Raw genomic sequence first — 20,779 nt, 5'->3', positions numbered from 1 at the left:
TTCTCACAATAACTATTAACCCTGATTGGACGGCTAAACTTTTCCTCCTTCAATATGCCTGACCTGCAGAATCTGGCTGAGATCCGGTGTGAAAGCTCGCAACGTAGACAGGGTCTTGCTCAGGATCTTCAGGAGGCTGAACTGAACAGAACGCAATGCTCTTAGCTCCAGGGCCTCACTCTCCGGTGTCGGCTGTACGGAAGGAGTCTGTGGTGTGCGCTGACCTCGAGAGGCCGTGCCTGATGTCACTGCTTCCCCACTTTTTATCTGAAGACAGAAGATTTCCTTTAGATGTAGAAGGTCCTCAAATGCTGACCTCTAGGCATGTGCTAGGATACTCACCTGTAAATAATGTTGCAGCATCTTTCGGCTGTACAAAAGGGATGTGCAAGACTGGCACAGATAGCATAAACTGACCTACAATAAAAGAGAGGATTTCATATAAACTAACTTCATTTATTATTGAAATATGCTCTCATATTGTCTCAGTGCTCTGAATTTCTGAATGCAGCTGGGTTGCCACACGCTGCTGCAATAGTGAACAGGATTTATATGTCTCCTCACCTGAATGTCCTTCATAAACTGCGGTAGGTGGAAATGCCATTCTTTGATGAAATTGGACAGCTGCAGCAGAAAACCTACACTGTGGTCAGCCTCCTCCAGACAGGCCAAGTTCTGCACGGTACGCACCGCGCCCAGGCACTGGGGAAACACAAAGAGTGAGTAGGATACCAGTACACAATCAAGCATAGAGAAGAAAATCTAAAGGGCAAGAAAATACTTTGCGGAATGGACGTACAGTGCCTTGAAAAAGTATTCATACCCATTGAAATTTTCCACATTTTGTCATGTTACAACCAAAACTGTAAATGTATTTTAATGGGATTTTATGTGATAGACCAACACAAAGTGGCACAAAATTGTGAAGTGAAAGGAAAATGATAAATGGTTTTCCAAATGTTTTACAAATACGTGAAAAGTGTGGCGTACATTTGTATTCAGCCCCCCTGGATCAATACTTTGTAGAACCACCTTTCACTGAAATTACAACCGCAAGTCTTTTTGGGGATGTCTCTACCGGCTTTGCACATTTAAAAGAGAAATTTTTGCCCATTCTTCTTTGCAAAATAGCTCAAGCTCTGTCAGACTGGATGGAAAGTGTCTGAACAGCAATTTGCATGTCTTGGCTCAGATTCCCAATTGGATTTAGGTCTGGAGTTTGACTGGGCCATTGTAACACATGAATATACTTTCATCTAAACCATTCCATTGTAGCTTTGGCTGAATGTTTAGGGTCGTTGTCCTGCTGGAAGGTGAACCTCCACCCCAGTCTCAAGTCTTTTGCAGACTCTTAACAGGTTTTTCCTCTAAGATTGCCCTGTATTTGGATCCATCCATCTTCCCATCAACTCTGACTAGCTTCCCTGTCCCTGCTGAAGAAAAGCATCCCCACAACATGATGATGCTGCCACCACCATGTTTCACGGTGGGGATGGTGTGTTCAGGGTGATGTGCAGTGTTCGTTTTCTGCCACACATAACGTTTTGCTTTTAGGCCAAAAAGTTCAATTTTGGTCCTATCTGACCAAAGCACCTTCTTCTACACGTTTGCTGTGTCTCCCCACATAGCTTCTCGCAAGCTGCAAACAGGACTTCTTATGGCTTTCCTTTCATCAATGGCTTTCTTCTTGCCACTTTTTCATAAAGACCAGATTTGTGGGGTGCACGACTAATAGTTGTCCTATGGACAGATTCTCCTACCTGAGCTGTGGATCTCTGCAGCTCCTCCAGACTTACCATGGGTCTCTTGGCTTCTTCTCTGATTAATGCTCTCCTTGCCTGGCCTGTCAGTTTAGGTGGACGGCCAGGTCTTGGTTGGTTGGTTGCCACTTTGTGTTGGTCTATCACATAAAATCCCAATAAAATACATTTACGTTTTTAGTTGTAACATGCAAAATGCGGAAAATGTCAAGGGGTATGAATACTTTTTCAAGGCACTGTATATAGCACTATAGGGGCACACTTGCCCCTACATTTATTGTCTTGACAAGTGCAAACACTGTTCTCTACATTCAAATGTTTTCATAGCAAGATGAACAGCAGACTGCACACAATGTATAACTTAAAGGACCAGTCCACCCAGGAGTGACCTTCACTTATGGATGGAATCTTCATATAGTTAAGGGGACTTAAGCTCCCTTTTCTCCCTGCCACAGTTCATTAAACAGCCTGAAGGTTGCATGCATGTGAAATTATATTTTAAATCCCAGCTCCAGCCAAGCTTTTATTTTGCTTTGGATAGAGTGGTGGTAGCCAGGGTTAGAGCCCCTGTCATGTCTCTATTGCTTCCTGTAAGGTGTAAAAATAAAGTGGGGGAGGGTTAGAATTTCTGACAAAGTAGCTAGTATAACAGGCACAGAAAGTAGGGGAAAATCTTCCCAATAAGGTAAATATAACAAGAGTGGACAATGTTTATAACTTTTCTCACTACATTTAAACCCCCCAAAAAACAGAGGAAGTTGGCTTTAAAAAATACATAACTATTAATGGGTATGTTGTGTCATATAGTGCCTCACTATATAGAGATGAAAGGATACAGATGACAGCCTTGGGCTGTCCACCTTAAAGAAGTTAAGTTTTTTTTTATCTTCATGCATTCTATGCATGAAGATAAAAAGCCTTCTGTGTGTAGCAGCCCCCCTAATATTTACCCGAGTCCCATCTCTTTCCAGCGCTGTCCACGACTCTCTCCTGATTGGCTGACACACAGCAGAGGCACCATTGGCTCCCACTGCTGTCAAATTCAGTTAGCCAATCGAGAGAGACGGGGGGGGGGGGGGGGGGCAAGCAGCAGCTCCATGTCTGAATGAACACACAGAGCTGCAGCTCAGCTGCCCCCCATAGTAAGCTGCTTGCTGTGGGGGCACTCGACAGGAGGAGGGGCCAGGAGAAGTGAAGAGTGATCCGAGAAGAGGAGGATTTGGGCTGCCCTGTGCAAATCCACGGTAAGTCTAAACATGTTTGTTTTTTTGTTTTTTTTCTAAAAGACGAGACTTTACAATCACTTTAAGCTGCCACTGCTCACTTCTTTTAAATGTCCGGACTCATGAAGCCCTAATATTACCTGTAATATCCTCTCTTGGTGAACGCCTACAAAGTCTAAGGCCTCGGTTAGGAAGTTGTATCTCAAAGTCTTCAGCAGCCTCTCCATCAGTGTTATGGTCAATCTGTATACACCAGGCCATGATGGAGCATCCAGAATTTTACGGGATGAGAGAGGGGTCTGTACCTTTGAAAAGAAGAAACATTAAACACAGCTTACGGCCCTGTCACACTGCTCTGTTGAAAAAAACACGGTACAAACGCATGTGCGTTTTAGGTGTGTTTTCTGGTTGCCTGAATCCAATCATGCAAGTGTGAAACATGGACATGTGACTCAAAAAGCACACCAAAAACACAATTGCAGTGCATTTTTGATGCATTTTCCATTTATTTCAATGGGGAGGTGCATTGTTGGTGCACTTGTTAAACATGCACCAAAATTGCAGCATGCAGGACTTTTAAAAACGCACCACACCGGCAGCGCATTGGTGTGAAGAGTTACACAGGATTTAAAGGAATACATATTTCATGCATTTTAGTTTAGTTATTTTTAAACACCAACAGCACATCAAAAACTGATCAGTGTGAAAGGGCCCTAACATTAGGAAGGTTCTCTTCCACCAACAAGTGAGGGGAAAGCTAAATTCATCTGATAATGGCCAATCATCATTTGACATTAATACATCCCTAATATAGTTTACTTTTACCCATCTGCCACCTCACTAATACATGAAGTCCTAGCTCACATCAGTGTGGGTTTTATTGGTTTAGCACCCCTCTCCACCACATCAAATATCACAATGCTTCAGTATAGCAAGCTTAAAAAAATGTAAATCTGCATTTATAAATCTATAGGAATGAATAGCAAGAGGTAGCATGGAGATTGCTAAGACCCCGCAAAGTGAACCTAGGGAAGCAGTACAAAGCGGTTGGGGACACAGGACAGAAGAATCCAGGGGAAAGGGGGGTGGGGAGGGCAAGGACAGACAAGCACCGATACTCAGCCCAGAGATGCTCTGGCAGGCAACACAAGGTTAGAGACCTGCAGTGACCAAATGTGGGGGCCAGGATGTGAGCTGGAACAAGAAGACATTTTTACTAGTTTTTTTTTAAGTAATTAGGGGATACATAAGTGCGACATAATTCAAGTTATACCAGAATGAAGAAGTTCTAACTGGGAGTTTTAGAAATAGGAGAACACAATTCGACTTGAATTAAAGTGGAGTTCCACCCACTTTTACAACTCTTCAGCATCCCTCACTAAACTGTGCACTGTAAACGAATTGGATATTTTTAATTTTTTTTTCTCAGCACTTACTGTATATCTGCTGTATTCATTTTTCACTTCCTCCTCCCTGGCCGTGGCCCATCGCATCATTTCCTGTTTGCAATGCCTTCTGGGAAGGGGCGGCAACTTCCTCTGACACTGCCGTTGCTATGGAAACCTGACCTGAAACCTATTACACTGCTTCTGCTGCACTGAGCATGTGCGAGATCTGCAAGGATGAGTTCCAGGAAGAAATACAGTATGGCTACAGATGCCCACACTTAAGATGGCCACGGCCTGCTGTAAGTTTATAAAATAACAAACTACTGCTATAAACTAACAAAACAGACCTTAGTTTACAGACTAACTTTACTAGAATACATTAAGCTTGTGTATTATAGAGCTATTTTTATTTAAAAAGTATCATTTCGGCTGGAACACCACTTTAATAAACCACAATGGAACATAAAAGGCGCAAAGTGATAAAGTGTGGACAGGGCCTAACAGCAGCAATTGCTATGAAATGCTAATGCTATTTCAGGAAATATTGCTCCGTACTACAGGAATTAGGCTTGCAGCGCAGTCAGGTGCAATGTAGGAATGCCACAGTAAAGGCTACAAGCACTCAACTGATGGAACATGTCTTGTCTACAAAAACTTTTTCAAATTTGCCTGGAATGTATTTTAGAAAGGTTACATCCAGGTAACATTCAGAATTCCTAAACTCGTTAGCATTTTCATGTTAAAGAGATACAATTAGGCACAAATCACATCCAAAAATAAAACAAAAGATAATCTGCTAATTATTAAAAACAGTCCATTCCTCACCATGCTCCCTCCATTGGAAGTCATCTGGTAGACGTTCAGCAGAGGCAGACACACACTCTGAGTGATGCCAGATCCAGCTATGGCTGCTGCCCCCTGTAATTCAAATATGGCAGAAATATCAGACTACTTCCATGGCTCTCCCCCACTTGCTTGTTCAATCAGCTTCCATTCATTCAACACCTGCATAGGGACTTCAAGGAATGTCTCCACAACCACGTGACAGCTTAGCCCAGAAGTCAACAAATTCATCTGCTGTTCAGGAGTATAGAGTCTGATCTATGGAACACACGCTTGTACTGACAGCAAAAAAGATGCAAATTTCAGGTATGGGGTCCAATGAGAGGGACTGTTGTATATTTAAAGGGGCTAATATTGTGCAGTTGAGCACTTTTAAGGTATTGGCCATTTCAGAAGTCAGGAATTCAGCTGTGTGTAGAAAAATACATCTATAGAATGGGTTATCTCCAGATGTTTGCTGCTACATCCTCCCATAGTTAGATAAATACTACCTCCTTAAAGCTTTATTTTCAGCTGACGAATGTCTGAAAGAATAAACTGTAGAACGTTTTCAGCCAGCACATATTTTAAGTTCCACATGTACAATTTACTGCGAAGTGAAATGGTAAAGTGTTACTAAACCCAGGAGCCTGCATTCACTATATCTGGTCGTACACAGATCACTGAAATGCAATTATTTTAGTAAATATAAACTGCTAAATACCTTTTCTCATCAGCAGTATATAGCAGTCTTGTGACTTCTATCAGTGTCTGGTTAAAGCTTGTAAGAGGCGTTTTCATTCTGCTCTGACTGTCCTATGAAACTACGGGACCCCTGACCCTATATCTCGGGGATATGCAATTAGCGGACCTCCAGCTGTTGCAAAACTACAAGTCCCAAGAGGCATTGCAAGACTGAAAGCCACAAGCATGATACCCAGAGGCATGATGGGACTTCAACCCAAAAAAAAATTCTAGCCCCAGACCTCCGGTGCAAATCTAAAGTGGAAACCTGTAAAAGCTTTTAAAGCGTCGCCTATAGGATTTTAAAAATGATGTTGTTTGTCTCCGTTGCATGGGTGTGCACAATTTTAGTGTGACATGTTTGGTTTCTATTTACTCGGCGCAACATCATCTTTTAAATTTTACAACAAAATAGGTTTATTGTGTTTTTTTGCATTAAAATTCAAAAAAGTGTATTTTTTCCCCAAAAAATTGCGTTTGAAAACCCACTGCACAAATACCATGTACTGCTGCACAAAAATTGCAAAAATCACCAATTTACTCGCTGCTTTAAAAAAAAATATATAATGTTTGGGGGTTCTAAGTAATTTTCTAGCAAAAAATACTGATTGTTACAAAAGTGCCAGAAAAAGCCTGGTCTGGAAGTGGTTAAATAAGTAACAAACATGTTATACTTATCTGCTCTGTGCAATCATTTGGCGCAGAACAGCCCTGAGCCTCCTCTTCTGGGGTCCCCCGCTGGCACTCCTGGCTCCTACCTCCTGCCGAGTACCCCCACAGAAAGCGGCTTTGCATGCTCGATCCGGAGCCTCGCTGTCTGTGTCTATTGACATAGACAGCAGGGCTCAGCAGCAACCTCCAGTCTCTGCTCACAGCTTTTGACTGACAGCAACAAAAGCCAACATACCATAGTAAACAAGAGTATCACTTGGAAAGCATTGCTGCTTTAGACAATTTTAGGGCTGTAAATAGTTCTAATACTGCAACAAAATATCTTGATCATGTAACAGATCTAAAAAGTACTATTTGTTCAGAGTTAAACTTCATCAAGGATACCATGTGATACAAATGCCTATACCTGTAAAGAGGGCAACTGCATATAAAACTGACCTGGTGAGTTTTAGCCAAAGTGAACAAAAGATGAAGTGCCGCTTCACAGAAGTGGAGGTTCTGCTTGACACGCAGGCTGACTTCCAGTGCGCTGAAGAGCATGGGCAGCATGGGTAACTTTCTGGTCACTTGTAGCCACTGGTCTCCGTCTTCATCAGCCTGGCACAGCTCCTTGGCCAAATGTAATGCCAGTACACAAACCTTCATAAGAAGTCAAGATGGAAGTGCTTAATCATAGTCGGTTTTCTTTAATTAAAGTAGAAATAAAACATTTTTTTTTTTTGTGAATAGAAAGGGAGGGTTAAAACCTCTGCAAGTTTTTTTTTCCAACCTGTGTCTCATTTTCCTGAAGCCAAAACAGGAAAAGAGAGGAAATCCATCCAAAATTAGGTTGTTACAAGGTACACCAGAACTGTCCCCATTTGCAGTGTTTCCCCTCTAATCCGGTTCTGGTGACAACTGAAAATGTAAGGATTTTTGTCACTTTCACTCTCAGTGATAATGGAAAACAGGACAAATGGAGAGGACGAATCTCCCTAATGGGGACACAGACAGCAATAAAAACAAAGAAATCTGACAGATAATCTAAACCCTTTCAATCCTATCCAAAACTTAAAACAATATAACATGGGAATTATTTAATTTAAGCTAGTCACAGAAATGTTTTTTTTTTTTAATCAATACAGATATCAATACAGATGCCACAGAAAATAATCAAACCAATATTTGGTGTAACCACTCTGCTTTCAAAAAACAGAAGAAAATCTTTTTGGTACACTTGCATGCACACTCTAAAGGTATATTCGACGTCTTGGAAAACATGCCACACGCATTATATATACCGTAGATATGCACACACACACCCATATACATACACACAGCAGGTGAGATACGTATTGGACGCGTCACCATTTTTCTAGGTAAATATATTTCTAAAGGTGCTATTGACATGAAATTTGCACCACATGTCGGTAACAACCCATGCAATCCATACATACAGAGAAACCAAAACAATTATTTTCAGAAATGAAGATATGAGTAATAAAATGGAATGACAAAAGGAAAAACTATTAAACACATGAAGAAAGGACAGTGCAAAAAGGCATGGATAGCCAATAACCCAGCTGAAATCTATCAGTAAAAAAAGCAACCCTGCCCCTGCTCAGTGCAAACTAATATCAGCTGGTTCAGTCTCAACTGACGGCCTATAAAAAGGTGTTGCATTACCAAGGTGTCACACAAGAAACATCTCAGGATGGGTAAAAGCACAGAGCTCTCTCAAGACCTTTGCAACCTTATTGTTGAAAACATACTGATGGCATTGGTTACAGAAGGATTTATAAACTTCTGAATGTTCCAGTGAGCACTTTTGTAGAAAGAACATAATTTCACCATAAACCAGCCACAATCATGTGCTCCTCACAAGATTTCTGACAGAGGAGTGAAAAGAATTATCAGAAGAGTTGTCCAAGAGCCAAGGACCACTTGTGGAGATCTTCAGAAAGACCTGAAAAAAGCAGGTACAACTGTTTCAATGAAAACAATAACTAATGCACTCAACCGCCATGGCTTGTATGCACGCTCACCACGCAAGACTCCATTGCTGAAGAAAAAGCATGTTGAAGCTCGTTTTAATGTTTTCTGCACAACATTTAGACAAGTCTGTGAAATACTGGGAGAATATAGTATGGTGAGATGACACCAAAATTGAACTCTTTGGATGCCATAATACACACCATGGTTGGAGGTCAAATGGCACTGCACATCACCCCAAAAACACCTCCATACCAACTGTGAAGTTTGGAGGTGGAAACATCATGGTGTGGGGCTGTTTTTAAGCATATGGTACAGGCAAACTTCATACCATTGAAGGAAGGATTAATGTAAAAATTAATTAGATTAATTAAATTAACTGATAAAAATCTGCTGCCATCTACCAGGATGATGAAGATAAGAAATATCAGTTAGCGTGTTCAATACTTTTCCTCTGTGTCATTCCCTTTTATTACACATAACTTAATTTCTGAACTTTTTTTTTTTTTGGTTTCTATGTATGGATTGCATCGGTTACCACACGCACATCGATCAGCCATAACATTATGACCATTGACAGGTAAAGTGAGTGAATAACATTAATTATCTTGTTACAAATACAAATCTGAAAGTGGGTGTGATATATTAGGCAGCAAGTGAACATGTGGAGTCTGAAGTTGATGTGTTGAAAGCAGAAAAATGAGCAAGTGTAAAGATTTGAACGACTTTGACAAATGCCAAATTGTAATGGCTAGATGATTGAGTCAGAGCAACTCCAAAACTGCAGCTCTTGGGGGATGTTCCCGGTCTGTAGTGGTCAAGACCTACCAAATGTGGTCCAATAAAGTAAAACCAGAGAAAGTCATGGGTGGCCAAGGCTCACTGATGCACATGGGGAGCAAAGGCTGGCCTGTGTAGTCCAATCCAATAGAAGAGCTGCTGTAGCTGAAAAAGTTATTGCTGGTTCAGATAGAAAGGTGTCAGAACACTAACTGCATCTCAGTTAGTTGCGTACGAGGCTGCGTAGCAGCAAACTGGTCAGGGTGCCCATACTAACCTGCTAACCCAAAAGAGCCTACAATGGGCACGTGAGCATCAGAACTGGATCGCAGACCTTATGGTGGAAGGTGGGCTGGTCCAATGAATTCAAAAATGGTTTGAGGAAAACAACGAGTTTGAGGTGTTGACTTGACCTTGACCTCTAAAGTCTCCAAATCTGAACATCTGTGGCATGTGCTGGAAAAACAAGTCCAATCCCTGCAGGCCCCACCCTACAACTTACAGGACTTAAAGGATCTGCTACTGGCGGCTTGGTGCCAGATACCAAAACATACCTTCAGAGGTAGCAATGAAAGCAAGAGAGAAAGAAGAACGCGCCAATCTAAGTGCAGTATCCCAAATTTTAATTAAAACTTTTGGGATACTGCACTTAAGATTGGCACATCCTTCTCTCTCTCTTGCTTTCATTGATACACAGAGCCTTCACAACTCTGAGGACAGCAGCCATAGGTGATCCCTGAAACCTCTCAGTATACCACTAACTTATCACAGCCCTGTGATCACTAAGGACTGCCTCCCATCCCATCCCATTGTATCTTTTAAAAGAGACATTGGTCTCTTAAGCTGGCTGGACTGTGTTTTGAATATTACCCCTATGCTTCAGTTGTTTTCTCCTTGTACCTTCAGAGGTAGACACACACACACAGCTGTGAAAAATTATTTGCCCCCTTTCTGATTTTTTTTTGCATATTTGTCACACTTAAATGACTCAGGTCATCAAAAAAAATTATTATTACACAAAGATAACCTGAGTAAATACAAAATGCAGTTTTTAAATGATGGTTTCATTTACTAAGGCAACAAAGCTGTCCAAACCTGCCTGGCTTTATGTGAAAAAGTAATTGCCCCCTAAACCTAATAACCGGTTGTGCCACCTTTGGCGGCAACAACTGCAATCAAGCGGTTGCGATAACTGGCAATGAGTCTTTCACATTGCTGTGGAGCAATATTGGCCCACTCTTTGCAGAATTGTTTTAATTCAGCCACATTGGAGGGTTTTCCAGGAGGAATGGCCTGTGTAAGATCATGATACAGCATCTCAATTGGATTTAAGTCCAGGCTTTGACTAGGCCACTCCAAAATCTAAATTTTTCTTTCTTTGAACCATTTGGAGGTGGACTTGCTGTTGTGTTTTGGATCATTGTCCTGCTGCATAACCCAAGTGCGCTTGAGCTCACAAACTGATGACCGGACATTCTCCTTTAGGATCTTCTGGTAGAGCTCAGAATTTTTGGTTCCATCAATTATGGTAAGTCGTCCAGGTCCTGAAGCTACAAAGCAGCCCCAGATTATCACGCTACCACCACCATGTCTCACCGTGGTATGATGTTCTTGTTACGAAAAGGCTGTATTAGTTTTATGCCAGATGTAACGGGACGCACATCTTCCAAAAAGTTACATTTTTGGCTCATCAGTCCACAGAATATTTGCCTAAAGGTCTTTGGGATAATCAACATATTTTTTTGGTAAATGTGAAATGAACCTCAGTGTTTTCTATTTGGTCAGCAGTGGCTTTGGCCTTGGAACTCTCCCATGGATGCCATTTTTGTCCAGTCTCTTTCTTATTGTTCATTCATGAACACTGATCTTACCTGAGAGCAAGTGAGGCCTGCAGTTCTTGAGATGTTGTTCTGGGTTCTTTTATGACCTCCTGGATGAGTCGTTGTCATGCCCTTGGAGTCATTTTTTGTAGACCGGCCACTCCTGGGAAGGTTCACCACTGTTCCAAGTTATCTCAATTTGTGGTTATCTCCCTGTGGTTCACTGGAGTTCCAAAGCCTTAGAAATGGCTTTGAAACCCTTCCTAGACCGATACATGTACATTACTTTGTTTCTTATCTGTTCTTGATTTTTTTAGATTGTGGCATGATGTGTGGCTTTTTAATATTAAAATTTGTTTGATGATCTGAATCATTTAAGTGTGAGAAATATGCAAAAAAAATAAAACAGGAACACACACACAGTGACCAAGTAGGTTAAGGCAGTGTTGGAAAATAATGGTGGCCACACAAAATATTGACACTTTGGGCCCAATTTGGCGCTTCACTTAAGGGTGTACTCCCTTTCATTGCCAGCGGTTTAGACATTAATGGCTGTGTGTTGAGTTATTTTGAGGGGACAGCAAATTTACACTGTTATACAAGCTGTACACTCACTACTTTACATTGTAGCAAAGTGTAATTTCTTCAGTGTTGTCACATGAAAAGGTATAATAAAATATTTACAAAAATGTGAGGGGTGTACACACTTTTGTGAGATACTGTGTATATATATATATATATATATATATATATATATATATATATATATATATATACACACACACACACATATACACACACATACTGTGTATATATATTTTGCTGCAGGTTTGTCGGCTGCACATCCATGATGCGAATCTCCCGTGCCACTACATCCCAAAGGTGCTCTATTGGATTGAGATCTGGTGAGTGTGGACGCCATTGGAGTACAGAGACCTCATTGTCCAGTGGTGAAGTGATTTGAGCTTTGTGATATGTTGCATTATCCTGCTGGAAGGAGCCATCACAAGATGGGTACACTGTAGTCATAAAGGGATGGACATGGTCAGTTGCAATACTCAGGTAGGCCGCAGTGTTTAACCACTTGAGGTCCGGGCCATAGCCGAATGACGGCCACAGCGCGAACCTCAATTTCTGGGAGGCCGTCATGGGACGTCCTCCCCTGTGCACACGAACCTCGTGCACCCTGCAGGGCATGCGGTGTGTGCGCTGTGATCACCGAGTCACGGAGACTCGGATGATCACAGATCCGAGTAAGGGGCCGATCCCGGCCCCTTACCATGTGATCAGCTGTCAGCCAATGACAGCTGATCACATGATGTAAACAAAAGCTCGGTAATCGTTTTTTTTTTCTCCTCACGCTGACAGCGTGAGGAGAAAAAAAGAAAGCCGATCACCGGCTTATGTTAAAGGGACATCGGTCCCAAAGAGGAAGGAGGCACATATGCCTCATCTGTGCCTGCCAGTACCACCTGCCATTGCCACCTGCCAGTGCCCACAGTGCCCAGCAGTGCCACCTATCAATGCCCACAAGTGCCACCTATCAATGTCCACCAGTGGTGCCAATCAGTGCCACCTAGCAGTGCTGCCATCAATGTAAGCAAACAGTGCCCATCACTGCCACACATCAGTGCCCATCACTGCCACCTATCGGTGCCCATCAGTGCCGCCTCATCAGCGTACATCAATGAAGGAGAAAAATTACCTGTTTGCAAAATTTTATAACAAAATATAAAAAAAATAAAAAATTCGGTCTTTTTCAATCTTTTTTAGCAAAAACTAAAAACCGCAGAGGTGATCAAATACCACCAAAAGAAAGCTCTATTTGTGGGAAAAAAAATGATAAAAAATTTCATTTAAGTACAGTACAGTGTTGTATGACCGCGCAATTGTCATTCAAAGTGCGACAGCGCTAAAAGCTGAAAATTGGTCTGGACAGGAGGAGGTTTTAAGTGCCCAGTAAGCAAGTAGTTAAACAATGCTAAGTTGGTACTAAGAGGTCCAAAGTGTGCCAAGTAAATATAACCCATACCATTTCACCACCACCACCACCACCCTGAACCATTGATACAAGGCAGGATGGATCCATACTTTCACGTTGTTTACGCCAAAATCTGACCTATTTGAATGTTGCAGCTGAAATCAAGACTCATCAGACCAGGCAACATTTTTCCAATCTTCTATAGTCCAATTTTGGTGACCCTATGCGAATTGTAGCCTCAGTCTCCTGTTCTTACTTGACAAGCGTGACACCAGGTGTGGTCTTCTGCTGCTGTAGCCCATCTGCTTCAAGATTTGATGAGTTGTGCATTCAGAGATGGTATTTTTCATACCTTGGTTGTAATGAGTGGTTATTTGATTCACTGTTGCCTTTCTATCATCTGACCATTCTCCTCTGACATCAACAAGGCATTTTTGTCCACACAACTCACGCTCACTGGATATTTTCTCATTTTCGGACCAGTTTCTGTAAACCCTAGAGATGGTTGTGCGTGAAAATCCCAGTAGATCAGACAGCCGTCAGGCTGGCAACCATACCTTGTTCAAAGTCACTTAAATCCCCTTTCTTCCCCATTCTAATGCTGGGTTTGAACTTCAGCAGGTCGTCTTCACAGTGTCTAGATGCCTAAATGCATTGAGTTGCTGCCATGTAATCGGTCGATTAGCAATTTTTGTCACCAAGCAATTGTACCTAATACCTAATAAAGTGGCCTGGTGAGTGTATGCATATATATATTTTTTAATGCACCTTAAATTGCAAATACAGGGAAAAAAAGTGTGTGAAAAACGATTTTCTTTAACTACAATATGAAAATGACCTCGGCATCATTACAAGAACAGCTATGAAACTTAGTGATTCATCAATAGCTTGAATGCTGTGTAATTAATGATCAGGAGACAGGATTTTGGCAGGGAAGGCAATTAGGAAGTCTAATATCTATATGGTTTAATATTCCAATATATCTGCCATTAGCAGACAGAAATTGCAGCCGCCATAATGGTTTTGGTAATCAGATTCCCCTAGAAATGTTAAAAAGCCAGAACAGGAAATGATGGGAAATCATTTTAGTGGGGACACAGACTGAAGCAAAAAAAAATTTTTATGGAATGGGGAAAGTTTAGAACCTCTGTTAGGTTGTCAATACTTTCTGTTTCCCAGTCTATTCAAACCTTAAATAAAATATTTGGCAAGAGCTGGGCTTTATTCTTCTTGGTACTTCTTGGTTGTCCTACAAGTTAATGCATTCACCATCTAATTTTTAGTTGTAAAGTATACTAATGTCATGGTGTGTGTGGGCGTGACCGGATGCTGAGGTGAGGGAGAGCCGTGCAACCAAACCCGGTCCCTGCTTAATCTCTGTCCCCACGCTGGAAACCACAGGGTGAAGCGGAGAGGGAGACACCGTATGTTCGGATCTCCCGGACCTAGCGGTTCCATATGTGACAGACGCTTTCAGTGTCTGAGGAATCCATGCGCTCGGAGCTCTCCCGGGTGGACTGTCAGCTGATCGCACTCTGTGTGCGGGAGAGGGGAGCGCACCTGCCCGGAAGCAAGAGTGAGTGGCGGCGCCAGCTGTGTGAGCCGTGCGGAGTGGCGGTGCTCCAAATTTGACTGGAGGGGTGAGTGACCCACACCGGAGGACTCTGGGGGACACACAGGGTGGGCTGGTATTATTATATATATTATACATGGTACTGTGAACCCCCCCTCACAGATAGGACAGTATTTTCCGTCCGCTTAGCCAGCAAAGAAAAAGCGAGGGTTTCTCAGCAAGCGGGAGGCTGCTGTATTTCTGCAGGGTGACACTCGCTGAAGCAGCTGGGACAGTATGACTAGAAAGAAGGGGCAGGAGGAGGCATCTGCACAGGAAGGCACAGGGGCCCTAGTACAGCGAAACCCCAAAGAAAAAGGAAGCCAGGTGGCTGCTAAACTAGAACGGTTTGCTCACACACCAAACCAGCTTGCAAGCTTGACACCAAAAAAGAGCAACCATGCAGGGGGGCAGCATCAATCTAGCCAGCCCGGGAGGAGAAGCCTAGGCCCCATTGGGGGGGGAGCTGCGAATTCGCTGATGGATCCAGGGGTAAGTGGAACACTGGAGGGGGATTCTGGCCCGACAGTGGAGCTGGGGGATGGTGCAGCAATACCACCAGTCGAGAAGGAGCCATCATTGAAAGATATCTTCCTAGCAGTTAATAGCTGTAAATTATCTATCACCGATCTGTCCATACAACTGAAAAGCATTAAAGCTGAATTGTTGGCGGTAAAAAACGAAATGCAAGTGGTCAGTACCCGGACAGCAGCCCTGGAAGACAGGATTAGCCAGATGGAGGATGATGTTTTCCCTTTAAAACAGGAAGTCTCAGTTATGAAAAGTCAACTTAATGAATGCATGCAAAAAATAGACAGTATGGAAAATAGACTGCGTAGAGAGAACTTAAGGGTGTTGGGACTACCTGAGGGTTGTGAAGGAAATAACCCTGTAAAATTTATGGAAGACTGGCTAAAGGAGAGATTTGGGAAGGAATCACTCTCAGAATTTTTTTCAATCGAGTGTGCGCATAGGGTGCCCACTAGAATTCGGTCCCCGGGGGGTTATCCAAGACCATTGATCCTGAAGCTGCTATGCTTTAAGGATAAAACTACTATCCTTCGGAAGGCAAGAGAGATGAAGAATATACAATATAGGGGCGCAAGGATCTTAATATATCCTGACTTCTACCCTGAACTCCAGAGGCAGAGAGCAAAATTCTTGGAATGCAAGCGCAAGCTTCAACAGCTAAAAATGAATTACGCATTATTATATCCAGCACGCTTGCGCATAGTGGCTCTGGGGGAAACGCAATTTTTTGACACTCCCACCGAAGTTGTAACTTGGCTAGAAAAAAACGAAGGAAGAGTACAGCGTGAAGAAGAAATGTAGAAAAGCAGGGACTTTCGTAGTCAACAGAGGACTCTGTCTCCCCTATTTTCCCCTTTTTTTTTTTTTTGTAATACACACATATATATAAGTGAAAGGGGGAGTGGGGTTGGGGGGAGTAAGTAAATTTAACTGTTTATAGGCACAAAAGGTAATAATGGGGATAATTCCCCTCTCAATGGGACCGGGGGTTGTATTGGTTTTTTTTTTCTCACCTTAAGCAATGTGGCTGGTCACAATAGAAGCCATAGGGGTAGGCCCAAAATTGGGCAATGGGGTAGAAAATATATGGGGGGTAGGGAGGGGGTGGGGTGGGATGGGGGGGCGGGGTGGAGTGGGTAGGTGTGTGGGTGGGTGGTGGGAAGGGTGGAATGTAAGTGTTGAGGTAAGGGTGAGAGTGGTAGATGGAAACATAACCCACAAGAACTACAAGGGTCACAATAAGAGGTGGTTTAATTTTGCTGAGGGATATAAGGATATAGGTTTCACTTAATGATGCACGATGGAGCAGGTCGTAACAGACCCCGAAATTTAAAAAAACAGATCACTATATGTTCCTGGAATGTGCGGGGAGTAAAAGATAAGGTTAAAAGGCAAGCGATCCTTTCTATGATAGATAAGGGGAGAGTCGAAATACTCTGTCTGCAGGAGACACATCTAGATAAGGATTCAATCAAAATAATGGACCATAAGAAATTTCAGATACAGTATCATTCTACCCACTCCTCCTTTTCAAGGGGGGTGAGTATTTTGATAAAGTCAGGATTGGCTTTCTCCTGCAGCCAGAGTAAGGTTGATATATTTGGGCGGTATATTTTTCTCTACTGTTCAATCGAGAACAGGAAATATGTATTAGCGAACATCTACATTCCCCCCCCCATTTGGGAGAGAGGTTTTGGATGATTTGACTGGCTTCATGGCGGGTTTTTCAGGGGCTCCGGTTATAGCAGTCGGAGACTTCAATATGACTATGGATAATGGAATAGATAGGTTTCCTTCAAAAAACATCAGTAGAGGAGCACCTAAGAGTCCTCTTGCACAATATTGCGCTGAGGTGGGTTTGGTGGATATCTGGAGAAGGAGGCATCCTGAGGTGAGGCAATACTCTTGTCACTCCAGGACATATGCCACTTTGTCCAGAATAGATTTACTACTGGGCAATGAGGAAGCTTTAAACGTAGTGGAGGATATAGTCTACGAGCCGAGGGGAGTTTCGGACCACTCACCAGTGATAATCAAATTAAAGGGAGAGAGATGCTTTAAAAATGGCGACTGGAAAGTTAATCCCTTTTGGCTCGAGATTATTGAGGAAACAAGTACCATCAGGGAAAGGTTGGCGGAATTCGTAAACCTTAATTCAGGCACTGCTTCATTAGGGATAGTTTGGGATTCCCTGAAGGCTTTTCTTCGGGGAGTTCTAATCCAAAAAATCTCCCATATTAAAAAACAATCACAAATAGAAGAACTAAAAGTAAAGGAGAAGGTTAGAAGAGCGGAAGAACAGTACGTGGAGTCACCAACCCCGCCTAAATATGAGGCGTGGGTGGAGAGCCAAAACGAGTATGGTAGATTGGTTTTGGAAAAGACGGTGAGGAAAAAGTTATTCCAAAAACAGAGGTTTGACTGTGAGGGGGAGTGCGTTGGGAGGACCTTGGCCTTGGTAATTGGAGCTAATGGCCCCCCAAACACTATTCCAGCGATAGAAGGGAAAGAGGGAATAATAAAAACGACTAACCCAGAAATCTTGGTAGAATTTAGGGAATACTTCCAAAACTTATATAGCTCGGCGAAGAGGGATATGGATGGGGCAATGGGGGAGTTCTTTGGACAGTTAAAGTTAACCCCTCTCGCAAAAGAAGATCGGGAAATGTTAGAGGCCCCTTTAACACTTGATGAGTTACAAAGAGCTGTGGCAGATATGGCAAACCAGAAAGCCCCAGGGCCCGATGGTCTACCCATTGAGATTTTTAAAAAATATGGGGAGATCTTACTTCCCATGCTCCTGGGGGTGTTCAATGGGACTAGGAAGGACGGTAATCTACCGGCATCTATGACAGAAGCCACCATAATAATGCTTTTGAAAGAGGGGAAAAACCCGTTAGATGTGATGTCATATAGGCCGATATCATTATTATGTTCGGACGTGAAGATTCTGGCAAAAGCCCTGGCAACAAGGCTAAAGAAAATAATTTCAAAATGAATCCATATAGACCAAACCGGGTTTATCCCGGACAGATCAACAAGTACGAACATAAGGCGAGTTTATGTAAATATGCAGATCCCCATAGTAAATAGTGGTAAGAGAGCCCTTCTCTCACTAGATGCAACCAAGGCATTTGATTGCCTGGAATGGCAATATATCTGGAAGGTACTTGCAGAACTCCAATTTGGCCCCGGTTTTGTCCATTGGCTGAGGTTACTATACGATAAGCCAAGAGCTAAGATCAGAGTCAATGGGGAATGTTCAGAATGGTTCCAATTAAGTAGGGGCACTAGGCAGGGGTGTCCTTTGTCGCCCCTCCTATTTGCCCTAGCAATGGAGCCGCTGGCCGTTGCCATAAGGGCATCTCAGGGGGTACAGGGGTTTAAAAGAAAGAGGGGAGAGGAGAAAATAGCAATGTACGCGGACGATATCTTGTTATTCCTGGGGGACACACAGGACTCTTTGAGGACGGCCATGGGGTTAATTGAAGATTTTGGATACTTTTCCGGGTTAAAAATTAATTGGGAAAAGTCAGCATTATTGCCAATAGATCCGCTGACGGAGCCCCTTCATCACCAAATTCCCCAGATTAAAGTAGTGAATCAAGTGAAATATTTGGGGATTAATATTTCAAGGAACCCGGAGCAATATATCACAGAAAACTTAGTTCCACTTATGAAAAAACTTAAACAGAAATGCCGGGTATGGGGACGGCTTCCTCTCTCGGTCGCAGGGCGCTGCAACCTGATAAAAATGGTTTGGATGCCACAGATCTTATATATCTTACACAACTCACCAGTTTGGATCCCCAAACGCTGGTTCAATAAAATGGATAGTATTTTTAGAGAACTAATTTGGAAGGGTGGGGTAGCAAGGATTGGCCTGCAGGTGCTTCGGAGACCGGGTGAGAAAGGTGGGTTGGGAGTGCCGGATCCGGGGTGTAATTTCTTGGCGTCTCAAATCCAGCATGTAGGAGGGAGTAATAGGCCCGGGAACTGGGCAGCAGGAAATAATGTACTACTAAATGACACCAATCACGATACCATAGTAGAAGCGCTGGAGGCGGATTCCTTTGTTACTAGATGCCCCACTACTCGGATGATGGTTAAGAGCTGGGTTAAGGTTAAAAAAATAATGGGGTATGCAGACTTTTCGGAGTTCTCCCCAATATGGGAAAATAACAAGCTCAATGAACTTAAAATAATGGGGAGAATTGAGGAGTGGGACCGCCAGGGCATCCATTATCTGCCGCAGCTGTATAAGGCAGGGAGACCGAAAACATTCCAGGAGCTAGTGAATGAATATGCGATCCCCAACCGATCATTTTATAGGTATTTGCAAATTAGGCATGCCCTAGACGTACAATTTAGTGGAAAGGAGCCAATATGGAGTGATATGGCCTCTTTGAGAAAACTGGTTGACGCAGAATCTACGAAGGGTTTAATTTCTGATATATACAATAAGTTGAGAGTACTAGGCCAGGGTGACAGGGGGGAAGACAAAAATAGGATAAAATGGGAGAGGGAGGTTGGGCCAATATCGGACAGCCAATGGGAGGGTGTTTTGGCTTCTGGCCCCAAGATCTCCCTCTCTCCATCACAGGCAGTCTCTCATCTATATTTGATATATAGGGCGTATCTAACACCACTAAAACTGTTCAGGATTGGTAAAAGGTCGGATGCAGGGTGCCCAAGATGTGGAGGAGAGAGAGGAGATCTGCTGCATATGTTCTGGCGATGCCCCAAGTTGTATAGATATTGGAAAGACATAGTGGATAAAATAAACACCATATTTAAGACATCGCTGGGCATAGATGTTAAGACCTGTCTATTGGGCCTGATGGAGGAACAACAGATCGCTAGGCACACACAGACCGCAATAGTTAGGTGCCTGTTTCAAGGGAAAAAGATTATAGCTAAAAACTGGCAGAGGAAAAAACCCCCGACGATTGAAGAATGGGTGAAAGAAGTAAAGGAGGAAGTCAGTAGAGAGAAGTATATATATAAGAAAAGGAGTAACTATCAAAAATTTGTTAAAATATGGAAGTTATGGATGATGTGGGAGGAGCATAGTATGAGTGGGTATGTGGGGTGATATGGGAAGGTTAGGGGGGGTTTATTGGTAGGGGTAAGGAAGGAAAGGGGAAGGGGGAAAAGAGGGGAAAAAATGAGAAAACCTGGAAATATCTTCTGTTGGAGTGTGGTCTATGTATGCTTTATTTTTTTCTACTATGCTATGGATGTTTGTAACAATGGGGTTAATATAAGGACTGAACAGATGTTGGCTGTAACAGTCCTTGCTTGTTCGCTTATATTTAATGAAATTTTTTTTTGTTTGTTGTTTTTATCTTTGTTTCTCAATAAAAAAAGGATTTAAATAAATAATAAATAAAAAAAAAGCTACTATGATGTGACATGTGATGGGATAAGAATGAACTTTAATGGTGGATTAAGTATCCCAAAAGAACTTGCTGA

At 42.6% G+C, this 20,779-nt stretch overlaps 1 protein-coding gene across 5 annotated transcripts in view; it reads right to left on the bottom strand.

The window, feature by feature from the left end:
• NUP188 (nucleoporin 188) overlaps positions 1 to 20,779 on the bottom strand; it is a 136,730-nt gene that overhangs the window by 3,961 nt on the left and 111,990 nt on the right. For 4 of the 5 annotated variants that reach the window (XM_073600108.1, XM_073600109.1, XM_073600110.1 and 1 more), the window contains 6 exons: positions 7,048 to 7,248; positions 5,197 to 5,289; positions 3,124 to 3,288; positions 565 to 702; positions 343 to 417; positions 64 to 267 (listed from right to left, as the gene is read on the bottom strand). In XM_073600108.1, coding sequence (XP_073456209.1) covers positions 64 to 267; positions 343 to 417; positions 565 to 702; positions 3,124 to 3,288; positions 5,197 to 5,289; positions 7,048 to 7,248 — 876 coding nt within the window. The remainder of the gene's footprint in view (positions 1 to 63; positions 268 to 342; positions 418 to 564; positions 703 to 3,123; positions 3,289 to 5,196; positions 5,290 to 7,047; positions 7,249 to 20,779) is intronic. The other variant, XM_073600111.1, reaches the window with a different exon arrangement.

Source organism: Aquarana catesbeiana, linkage group LG09 (assembly GCF_042186555.1).
Source record: "Aquarana catesbeiana isolate 2022-GZ linkage group LG09, ASM4218655v1, whole genome shotgun sequence".
NCBI classification, from domain to species: Eukaryota; Metazoa; Chordata; class Amphibia; order Anura; family Ranidae; genus Aquarana; species Aquarana catesbeiana.
Note: the sequence above shows the minus strand (reverse complement) of the source record. Positions and strands in the feature narration are given on the sequence as shown.